The 13,157-nt window shown below is 29.9% G+C and overlaps 1 protein-coding gene across 1 annotated transcript; it reads left to right on the top strand.

Moving 5' to 3' along the window:
• The first annotated feature begins 4,000 nt into the window (after nucleotides 1–4,000).
• On the top strand, nucleotides 4,001–5,296 carry LOC107861898. The gene is made up of 2 exons (XM_016707281.2): nucleotides 4,001–4,351; nucleotides 4,856–5,296. Exons 1-2 carry the CDS (start codon nucleotides 4,001–4,003, stop codon nucleotides 5,294–5,296), a joined length of 792 nt encoding a protein of 263 aa, XP_016562767.2.
• The last annotated feature ends 7,861 nt before the right edge of the window (nucleotides 5,297–13,157 follow it).

Below are 13,157 nucleotides of genomic sequence, written 5' to 3'. Positions count from 1 at the left end.
TTTTCCTGCACGTTTTACTGTTCACTACTATTCATGGTTCGATCGAAATGATCACAACTCGTCGCTCGGGTGTCCGTTTTGGATGATCCACATATCGTTGGAAATATTATTCGATACTCTACGTAATGGTGGGTCGTAATCTAAGACATTCCGCACAAAAAATTTATAGTTCATTCTAGAAGATAGAACCCAACACATTTACGCACAAAATTTCAACGAAAAATTTCCCAGGGTATTACATATAGTCATTAGTAATTCAGAAATGCAGTGCATGTCTAGGAATGCAATTGATCTGGAATAGATATATTCGAGTAAAAATAAAAGACTAAAGATTTTTTTAATTTAACTTGTATACACAGGCTGGGCATTACACATACCATATAGGTGTCAAGTGTAACTGTGGATATAAAGTTAAACATGAACTTGAGTTCACCTCCTTAGAGGATGAGGAATCGAATAAGTAACTACTGAAGTAGTGAATCATGTCTAGGGTATTGCGGTAATAGTATCCTCATATTAATAGCGAATTCTTTTCACATGTGATTGAATTCCTATGATGAGATTTTGTAAAATTTCAAAAGGTTACAAAATATTATAGTTGTTGATGCTTGCAGGTCGCACGAACTATTTGTCGGTATGAATTGTGTGTTTCACGTTTATGATGATAGCTTGGGTCCAATCCATTATATATAAAGTGAGAGATGTTGGATATTGATTTGGGTCTTAGGTCATTCATATGGACTAATCCAACCCATCCTGTTGAAAGAGATAAAATAAAAGAATATTATCAATCAGGTAAAATCTCACACTGTTATTGAAAAGGTATGATTTTCTATGATTACCTTTTTAAGAGAAGTTACAATTTCTCTTTGTGATTATATCTAAAAACAAAGCAGTATATATATGAGAACAAAAGAACGAATTCTCACTCACTTTGCTAGAAAAACAAAGACATACAAGAATAGACACTTAGTTTGTGAATCAAAGTTTTGTTTTCAAGAGATTCGACGCAGATTTTAATAACAAATTACTAATTTCTACTGCAAATTTAAGGTATACAATTTGTTGTTTTTGCTCCGTATTTGCTTTCATATTAGAATTATTGATTTTTATACTATTTTTTGTATAATTTTCGAACAACTAATTTTTAAATTTTGAATATTAAATTAATCTAATTTAATTTATCTTTAAAAATTAGTTAAATTGACTCCCATAAAATGATAAAATAATAAATAAAAGTGAACAAAGAAAGTATATACAATGACTTATAATTTATATCTGTTTCCTTTATGTGGATTGTAAAATCAACCATATCTGTTGTACTAAATTTTATATGAAAATGCTAAAAGTTAATACATATCAAAATCTCTCTTTTTTTTTGGTTTAATTTTAATTTCATTAATATAATTAGAAAAAAGGTGCAAAAGTCATTACAAATAATTAAATCAGCCAAATACTAGACAAGTCCAATACAAAAAATAAGCATAAATAACACAAATACCAACCCTTTTATAACTAATTACACCCTATCCTACTTTTCTTAAAATCTGTACTCTCTCCCCCTTTTTAATATACATAACTTTCGATTAATATACATATAATACTATGTATATCTGATAATGTTTCTGGCGTATAAAAAGGAAATAACGAATTCTTTCCTTTAATCACGTTTTTAATTCAACAAATTAAATTAGTGGATTAATGCCTTCCTTAAATTATGTAACAACTGCTGATTTTAAAATTTTGAATTAGTCAAATACATTTAAAAAAGCTCATACGTAATTCACATATACAGAAAAAAACACAGATTTTGTTGATCCTGTTGAAAAAAAAAATTCTTCGACTTCAAGAAAAACAAATAACACTCAATTCACACACAAAAAAAAAGTGCAGTCACTGTTTATGTTGATAGTGTTGAAGGAAAAAATTCAAATTCGACATCAAGAAGATGAATATTGCTATACTTTTGAGGTACGCTGGTAAGTGGAGAACAGAAACGGAATATGTAAATTATAAAAGCGAAGGAATAGTTATTGCGGAATTAGTAAGTTACCTGAAGTTGATTTCATCACTTGCTATGGATTAAACATTGATGAACTTCGAAAAACTATTAAGGTACGTTATGTAGTCGACGGCAATGCTTCACCTTTTCATATCCGTAATGACAATGGAGTACGGTTGTATGTCGAGTTGAAGAAAGCGCAACCAGTATTCTTGATGTATCCATTGTGCATATCAATAATTGATAAGTCTTTCGATGAGATACAGTTTGATAGAGATATAGGAGTTGTTTTTTGCGTGGAGGGTGTCGAATCAGATGCTATGGCTCTAGCAATTGTAGAGACGCATAATCAATATGCGTTGTATATTTCGGAATTCGATCTTGATAATCTTATTTGTGATAGCATTGATGTGAAGGTGAAATAGATGTATAAGGATAAAAGGACACTCGTTTCTGTGATGTCAAAGTATGTTGTGACACATGGATTCAATTCATGAGCTAAACATTCAGATAAAAAAGGTAATAAATTTATTTTGTTGTGTTAGAAATATTTTTTAGTAAACTGTATAGATTATGTTATGTTAGTTATGTTGTAATTTATTTATGGATTGAAATTGTTATGAACTGAAGCGGATATGTAATTGGAATTTTTTTATCGCATGAAGTGATTGATTGTAGGTTTAAGTAAACATTCTATATTGTTAGTTTATGTTAATGTGGTGTTTTAGTACTAGAACAATGAACAAAAGAATGTGCAGAAGGCAAGAAGCGTATGTAATTCTCAAATGTTTAACATATACATAATATTTCTTATGTATATGTATTTTTCTGGAATCAACATTTTAAACATTTGAAATTAGTTTATATGCATAAGTTTTTTTTTAAATTTCAACTGATGACTTATAAAAAATGTATATGTTATAAATGTGGAATAAAATCAATGTTATTCGGGCATGTAATATATATATTTTTTTCTGGTTTTGTTATAGTTTCTTTGAATAGTAACATTGAAATGTTATGAACATCCACAAAAACTTATTACAGTATACGTTACTGCATATTGCAGCTATTTCCTCTGATGCCATAATGAGGACTGTGAATGGATGTTGGAAGCACCTAGCTATAAAAAAAATAGATGTTTTTATCATCAGGAGATTTAATCCAGAACATTCATGTCGTTTGAGTGATAGGGTTCTGAAGAATATTATGGCGACTACTGCTTTTGTGTGTGAATTTGCGGCTCCTAAATTAGTTAACTATAAAAGAAAGTGCACACCGGGAGACATCATGGAAGAAATGAAAGTTGTATATGGTGTTGATATAAACTATATGAAGGCATGGCGTGCAAAGGAGCGTGCCATAGCGATGCTTAGAGGTAGTCCAGCTGATGGGTACAGACAGATGCCGAGATACATATATATGTTGAATAATGTCTATCCAAATTCTCACATTGCAATGCATAAGTCTTGGGATAATCGATTTATGTATCTTTTTATAGCGTTGCATCCAATGATAAGGAGTTTTGAGTTTTGTAGACCCATTGTAGTTGTTGATGGTGCGCATTTAAGTGGACCATATCAAAGGACTTTTCTGTCAGCAAGTACACTCGATGGTACAGGTATGATATTTTTTATTTATATTTGTTTAGAATTTTTATTTCATTGTAAAATATATGTTGTAGTATAACAAATTAGTTTTGACAACTTATCAATATTAATATAGTTTATACGTAAATTAGGATGCATTTTAACGCTTGCGTACGGAGTTGTGGATACAAAAAATGACAGCTCATGGTCATGGTTTTTTAACCAATTCAAAGATGCTTTTGGAGAACGTGACAACATGTGTGTTGTCTCTGATCAAAATGAAAGTATCATCAAAGCAGTTAGTGTTGTATATCTAAATGTCCCACATCTTGTATGTATTTGGCATCTCTAGAAAAATGTTTGTGGTTACTTTCGGAAAAGCAAACAAAGTATTAGTGATTTGTATTATTCAATGGCCAAGGCTTATCGAAAAGAGGATTTTGACTACCTAAAGGCAAAGATTAAAAAAGTTGATTCGAGAGTGAAAAAATATCTACAAGAAGCTAGATATAAAAAGTGGAGTAGGTGTCATTCACCGGTAAACAGAGGTCGGATGATGACTTCGAATATTGCTGAGTGTATTAATGGGTGTTTGGTGGAGGCCAAAAAATTGCCAATATATGGATTCTTAGAAGAGGCGCAAATTTTATTTGGATCTTGGAACTGTAAAAACAGTGAGATAGCTTCATATACAAGTACTACGTTGGGTCATAGATTTGATGAAATCTTAACTCTCAATGGTACGAAAGCGTTGAGGATGACGGTATGTATTAATTTTTATGAGTTTTTACCATGCAGTTATATGTATTGAACTTGTTGATCCTGTTGCTATTTTATGAAAAAAAATATGAAAAAAAAATTGCAATGAATGAGGTGTTTTTGCCCAACTGTTTGATAAAACTATAAAATGTAGAGTAACAAATGATTCTTTGTGAATGAGTTAGAAATGTTGATTAGACGGGCTTGTATGATGAGTACTATAGACCACAAACTTATGTATGTTATTAAAAATACATTACAGTGTTATGTATATAATGTACATATACATAACTTTCGATTAATATACATATAATACTATGTATATCTGATAATATTTCTGGCGTATCAATGGTACGAAAGCGTTGAGGATGACGGTATGTATCAATTTTTGTGAGTTTTTACCATGTAGTTATATGTATTGTCATAATCAAAGTAAACATTTTATTTTTCCAAAATGAAATAAAAATTACTGATAAAGTTCGATGTATGTATTTTTTATTCTCTTCAGGTTAAGGCGTCTTCACCGTATATATATTCATTTTATGAATCTGGACGAAGATACATTATCGACCTTGAAAGTGAGTCATCCAGCTGTTGGAGGTTCCAAATAGATCAAATACCTTGTGCTCACGCTATTGCTGTATTGAAATCTAAACATGTAAAGAAATTTGGTCCATATTGTTCTGAATACTACAAACCAGCTACTTTGGTGAAGACTTATGAAGTTCCAATCATTTCCATGCCAGATAGAAAAGATTGGAATGTTCCTAATAGTGTAGCTGAGGAAGAAGTGTTGCCCCTGATATTCAAAAGGCTTCCAGGAAGGCCGAAGAAAGGGCGGAAGAAAAAATCTAGCGAAACACTTTCATCAAGCACAAATCGTTGTGGACGTTATGGACATGAAGGATACAATAGGCGTTCCTGCAATTTCTTCCCAAAAGAGAATTAAGTTTTAGTTTTTGTTGACTCTTGAAGATTAATCACTCGATTATTCTTTTTCTGTTTTTTAGAAATAAAGTTAGTTAACAGTTTTTGTTTGCTATTTTAAAATTGAAATAAGTAAGATTTTTGTTCAATTTATGATTGATTTTGGTCAATATATCACTCAATTTTTTATGTGTATTTGTTTACTGGTATTAAGTGTTTTTATTTTTTTGTAAGTATTTGTTTGCATAGTTAAGCTCATCAATTTTCATATTTAGTTTGAAATTTTAACATTCAAACTATCAAAAAGAAAGTTAAGTATTTATTTACTGAGTTTCGATCAGATATAGTTTGTCATTTTTTGCTCACATTTTTTTGTGAATTTATTTTTATTTGTTGATAAATATGTCTTATTAATGACAAACAATTCATATTTAAATGTATGTAGCTTATAAGACTGTATGTATGTTAAAAGCTTATAAAATGAATATGTAAATTATGAGTTTGTTCTATGAATGAGTGGTGTTGAAAAATATTCTATGAACATTTCGAAATTTATAAAATTATTTAGACTAAATGCAGTGTAGTTGACATGTAAATGCATTCTAAAAATTATATGTAGGCATAAGAATGAAGGTATAAACAATATGTATATGTTGACATATACACACATTCAAGAAAAAATAAAATATGCTAAGTTGCTATATATAGGAATGAAGTATATTTTGTAGTTTAGAGTACTGTGTATATTATTACATATACACTCAATCAGGAAGCTAATTTGGTTTGTTCATTATAAGCATAAGATAGTGTTGTGTAGCTGTGTATATTACTACGTATATACTGAAACATGAAGCTAATTTGGTTTGTTCTTTTTAAGCATAAGATTGTGCTCTGTATATTACTACATATACACTCAATCAGGAAGTTAATTTGGTTTGTTCTTTATAAGCATAAGATAACAATTATACACACAACAAACAATACAATAGTTTAATAATGCAATAAACTTATAATATACATATGACATCATCGGTATACAAGATGTATATGTATACGTAGTCGTACATATTTAAAAGAATAAAAACATAAACTTAAATGATATGTTATTTGTATAAAAGAAATGTGGTTTATAAGCATTAGTTTATCAGTATTATTTAGTATACATATGTATATGTAGATTAGTTCACGAATATATATAGAACGAAAAATCATGTTCACAAAAAAATAATAAGCAAAGGAATTTTTATCATTAATCCATAAACATTGCTTAAAAAACTATTAAAACAAATTTATAATAAGAAAAAATTCTAAAGTTGTTGAAAATGCAACATTCCAAACAAAACCCATATTAGTAAAAATTTTGTAAATCATAATAAAATGTCCTCCTACCCAATTCTTACAATGGCCATTTCATCTGGAATTGAGTGTTTTGTTCGCCTTGGTCTTGGAGGGTCTTCATTCTTACTGACATAATTCTTTTTTGCTTTTCAAAAATCATAATTTTTAAGGAGAGATGCGTATCGTATACGATGGTATGCCGCTTCAAAACCAACTGTTGGGACTGACATTCCTTCGCTTATGTATTCTGTATATCCAGCAACAAAAACTTCGTAGTCTCTGTCATGAAAAAATAAACACATTATATAATTATAACACATTGTAAAATAATATTTAAGAAAACACTAAGTGCAGATTACTTATAGACTATCACAATCTTTTTGAGAAATGTTTTGCACATACTCAACCTCAAATGGATTGGTATTCAGTAACTGCATCGTATCACTCAGTTTATCCCTGTATGCATCAAGGTTTGGCCAATCTGTACGGGATGTTTGTTCAAAAAATACACTGTCAGACAAGAAGGTTGGGATCATCACCGCCAACTTCTAAATCTCGATGGATGAGTCTATATTTCTTATGTTGGACAGCGAATCATAGACACGTATACGTCTATCCTTTAGAGCTATAATAACTAACACCTAGTGAAAATTCTGATTGCAGTTCATTGGAACATACACCTCATCAACAAGTGTCAGAGCAACTCAGCTGATATTGAAAATCCCTTGATTATGTTGTTTACTGCATTTTCGTTGTCGTCGATAACTACAGACTCAGCATAATCCTGTGAGTATAAAGTACTGTGTCCGAATCATTAGGATAATATCTACGGTATGTCTTCTCAACATAATTTTTGAAAAAGCAGTTTGTTGTGGTAAATCGATATTCTTGATCAGTCCGTAATTTTGATTTCTTGCGCAAGTGATAAAATATCACATCAATATGCTACAAAATTAAAATACAAAGAAGAGACATTAGGTTGATATACAATGTGAACATATTTATATATGTATACAAACAGTAATAATAGGTAAAAATAGTAAACATAATTGTGGAGTTTATATATATAACTTATAGGTAGTTACAGTAAAAGATTTTAATCTGCACAGGTATATAATGAATCTGCACATACGTATAGTTATTCATTGCAATTCTTCACATACATAGAATGAATCCTGCATATACAAAGAATTCGAAAGAATATTTCTTTATCCTATATTCCATACCCTATTGAACATGATAAACACATAATTTGTGAGCCAATATGCTTAAAATATTTTATGTATGTTACAACTAGTAATTGCATTACACATCTAGTACATAGATGTGTATATGAACAATACATAAAAAATAATGAATATAAGCAAGAAATTTTATTACACAGTTAACGATATATATCAATCATGTATTTGTTTGAAATATACTTAGGTAATGTCATTACCTTAACCAGATGGTACTATATGTATATATATTTAATATACAAATTATATATGTATATGTACGTAATAATACACAGGATAACAAACAAATATTAAATTTATGTATATGTTCTTCACATAAATACGTAATATTCCTTACCTGAAAAATAAATATTTAAAACAAGAGAATAAAGTATGTGTAGAACATATACATACTTACTAATATGTACAAACATAAGAAATGATGAATATAAGTAAGACATTTCATTTAAGAGTTAGCGATATGAATGAGCTACGTATTTGTTTGAAATATACATAGGTAATGTTCATTACCTTAAACAGATGGTAATATATGTATATATATTTACTATAAAAATGTTATATATATATGTACATAACAATACATAACATAACAAACAAATATAATATTTATATATATGTTCTTTACATGTAGAACATTTGTATATAAACTACGAAGATCAATGTTTTCAAACTGTAACACATTCTTTGTAAGTGTAATATGAATAAGATGCCAATATATAAAAATTTTAAAAGGTAATATTCAAATTAAAAATACCTCATCATTCCGGCATGAATTTTTCTGCGACATCAAGTAAAATCAATTTTTAGAATGAGCATGAGCAACAACAAAATCATATTTCTGAACTCCAAGGGAAGATGATTTTGCTTTGTAGTGTTCATCATTCATTTTCCTATAAAAATTTGAATAATTGTATTAATAAAAATGTTTAAATTGTACATGTATATTCATGAAACAAAATAATATTTGTATTGTTAGAACTCACTTTTTTGAATGAAACTTCAACAGATCCTCAAGAACCCATTTTTTGTACTCTTCAATGATAGAACTTGGCATATCGTCAGATATTCCATAACCTTCAAATGCAAATGTCTGTTTGAATTCTGTGTTTTCATCCTCAAGGGCCTTTGAACCAGATGCAAAGTCAGTCGTGTATGGTGACTTGAAAATTCTTGACCTAGTCCTGGTTCGTTTAGCAGGGCTTTTTGCAGCTAGATGAGCCGCAACAACTGAATCGGGATAATTTGATAGGATCTGGCTATTAGATAGGGAATGCAAGTTAATTGTTTCATCCATCGATTTAACAACTTCAAGTGGAATATCATCTACCGGTGCTGCCAAACCTTGCATTATAGCATCTATCTCCAATTGAGCAGATTCTGAAAGGGTACTCAAGTATTCATCCTATATAGATAATTAAATGTATATAATGTAAGTTTTCTTTAAACAAGTTTGTAAAGAAAAAAAATTGACTATAAATGTTGACAGTACAATTATGAAAAAAATTCACTTTATGTATTTACCAAATGATCTTCATGGATATTCTCAGGGTTTTGTACTTTAGAGTAATCCAAATTCTGATTTACAACTACATCGACGAGAGCATTCAATGTGACAGTTCCAATATCCTCCATATGCGCATCTAATGTGGAAGTTTCAACATCCGAACTAAATCCTTCAAAATCCTGTTATATATTAAAAAACATATACAAAACTAAATAAGTGTATTTTTATGAAATAATAAATTTTATACTATGAGATATATCTAACCTCAAAAGATTTTTGTACATTTTATCACGAGCAATTTTTGGGTGCAATGAGTTATTACTGTGGTCGAGAACTGATAACGCTCAATCTACAGCTCTCGTGGGAGTGTAAAGCGGTCGTTAGCAAATATAGAACCCAACCTGGGTTGGGTATCGATCCCACAGAGAATAGCTTGGCCAACAAGCAAGAGAAATTACTAGACTTTTAGTGCAAGTCTCGTAGGAAAGGGGGGATTGTAGTATGTAACCAAAACAAGAATGTAAGAACTGAAAATAGCAAAATAAAGAGAGATTGTCACGTGTGTTGTAAACAATGAGAATTGAGGCGTTGGGGTTATGTCCACCTTCTGAGGTATACGTCTCTATTGGCTATGAGTGTGTAGAGTCTTGACATGTAATTGCTTATAGAGAATTGTAGTCGATGGTAAATCCAAGCGTCTCTCGACCTAAACAAGGACTATTTCACTTTAACTCTCTCGAGCTTAAAGCGTGACTAACGGTACGAATTCTCCAAGAAGTTAGTCCAGGTACGGCACTAGCTTTTTAATAGGAAAGGGTGTCCTACTACCTTGACATTATCTCTTTTCCAGACAAATAACTTTTCTCTCGAACAAGTCAGATGTTAGACTGGCGTTGGTCTATGCGTCTTCTTTTCTAGACAAATAACCTTTCTCTCGAACAGGTTAGATGTTAGAATGGCGTGTTCTTGTGTTTGAACCGCAAAGAATGTAGATTTAAGATGAAGAGAATAATGATATAAGCAATATACTTGTCTTGAACTCACAAACTCATAGCTATAGATAGTAACTCATTCGGCTTCCATAACCCCAACTAAGAGATTTAGTTACCCATGAATGCGAAGGATATCACGTTTTGCATGGTGGATGGCGTGAATAGTAGGTGTTTGGCGTGTGGTTTTAGTGATTCCGTAGCAAGTAACGATTCTCTTGTTGTGGAATTTAAGAGTAGAAGAATGAAGAATTGAGAATGGGTTGTAGGAAGATGTCTTAATTGTAAGGAGATGAATGAATTGTCAGAATGTCTCCCCTCTCCAAAATCTCTAACATGATAGGGTATTTATAATACTCCTATCCTACTCCTACTAAACTAATAAAATAAATAACCAAATCCTAATATACTAATGAAATCCTTGACCCAATTGTACTAGGGTAAGGTTACAAAATTATAATCCAAATAGAATGATGAAACACATAACCTAATTGCACTAGGTTAATGTATTATGGCAAAAATCCAGCTTTGTGTCTGTAAGTCCCAAAGTCTTCAGAAATGCTGTTTTAGCCCGGGACAGATTTTCCATGCAGCAGATTTAGTCCTTTATGCGTCCAGCTCCTTTCCATCTCGTTTGTGAGCTTTCTTTTGCGTCAAGTAAGCCATAAATTGCTGTATTTTGCATCATTTATACCTGAAACTTTCCTAATCACATTTGTTAGCTCATTTACAGGAAAAAGGACTAAAAGTGTACGAAATAGATAATTAGTTCTCGAAACTAGGCTAAAATATGGGCAAAATATATTGATATAGGCGCGTAATTTCGCCTATCATCAAGAACCAAAAATATTTTAAATGTGTATGAAATGGTTATGATGATGTTTCCTTTTTTTGAGGCATTAACTATGTATATTATAAACATATACGTATAAAAAATGACATATACAAACTAATAACAAATATAACTATAGAGAACATCAGTCAACGTACACAAGAAATAAGTCTAAGTTTTATTTTAATTTTTTCTTTAATACAAAATTTAAAACTAACTATGTGAAACTTCCTTTTTTGTAAAAAATACCTTTTTTTATTTTTGTTCCTCTGTTGGAAAGAATTTTATATCAGCCTACTCATTTGGCGGAACATGTTCCTATTGTATACATTCCACATCATGATCTTATTGATGTTGTAGGTGTTGTTTGGAAAAATACAATAAATAAATCATTATTGTTAAATAAGTTATAAAATTGTACTACACAGTACTGTATGTTGTCAATTATACACAAAATATTTTTGTTATTTATAAAATACTAACTACATAGTTATGTATGATAAGTTGATATACATAACACAGTTATGTATATTAAAAATATATATATAACTTTAGTATTTAACATGTTTAATGTACAAAACATAGATGAAATGTATTTGAATATATACATGACTGTGTGTGTATAGATTTTATATCAATATCTCACTTGAGAAAAAGTCATTTTGTAAAAAATATCTTTTTTTCCTTTATCTTTCGAACTAGTGACGATATCCATCTCTTCGAAATTGTCTACTGATGGAAATCCCCCAGTTGTAAATCCTCCAAGTTCATCATCCTTGTGACATTAGGATTACATATGTGTAAGAACAACATCATCATAGAAAAAAATGCATAGTTATAAGAACTTATCATTTTTGCATTTCTGCATTAGTTGAAAAGAAATTCGTATGAATAACCTGTTCTTTTGATGGAACATCTTCCTTTTGTAAACATTCCACATCTTGAACTTGTTGGTCCTGCTGCTGTTTTATGAAAAAAAATGTGAAAAAAAATTACAATGAATGAGGTATTTTTTCCCAAATGTTTGATAAAGATATAAAATGTAGAGTAACAAATGATTATGTGTGAATGAGTTAGAAATATTGATAAGATGGGCTTGTATGATGGGTACTATAGACCACAAACTTATGTATGTTATTAAAAATACATTACAATGTTATGTATATAATCTACATATTCATACTATTGCAGTACTGTATGTTGTCAATTATACACAAAATATTTATGTTATTTATAAAATACTAACTACATAGTTATGTATGATAAGTTGATGTACATAACACAGTTATGCAAATTAAAATATATATATATATATATATATATATATAACTTTATTATTTAACTTGTTTAATGTACAAAACATAGATGAAATGTATTTGAATATATACATTATTGTGTGTGTACAGATTTAATATCAATATATCACTTGAGAAAAAGTCATTTTGAAAAAAATACCTTTTTTCCTTTATCTTTTGAACTAGTGACGATATCCATCTCTTCGAAATTGTCTATTGATGGAACACCCCCAGTTGTAAACCCTCTAAGTTCATCATCCTTATGACATTAGGATTACATATGTGTAAGAACAACATCATCATAGGAAAAAAAATGCATAGTTATAAAAACGTATCATTTTTGCATTGTCTGCATTAGTTGAAAAGAAATTTGTATGAACAACCTATTCTTTTGATGGAACATCTTCCTTTTGTAAACATTCCACATCTTGATTTTGTTGATCCTGTTGCGGAAAAAAAATGTGAAAAAAAATTACAATGAATGAGGTGTTTTATGTCCAAGTGTTTGATAAAGATATAAAATGTAGAGTAACAAATACAATATTGGATTCTTCCGACATATATAATTGATTATGTGTGAATGAGTTAGAAATGTTGATAAGACGGATTTGTATGATGGGTACTACAGACCACAAACTTATGTATGTTATTAAAAATACATTACAGTGTTATGTATATAATCTA

This window comes from Capsicum annuum, chromosome 1, assembly GCF_002878395.1.
Source record: "Capsicum annuum cultivar UCD-10X-F1 chromosome 1, UCD10Xv1.1, whole genome shotgun sequence".
Classification (NCBI taxonomy): Eukaryota; Viridiplantae; Streptophyta; class Magnoliopsida; order Solanales; family Solanaceae; genus Capsicum; species Capsicum annuum.
Note: the sequence above shows the minus strand (reverse complement) of the source record. Positions and strands in the feature narration are given on the sequence as shown.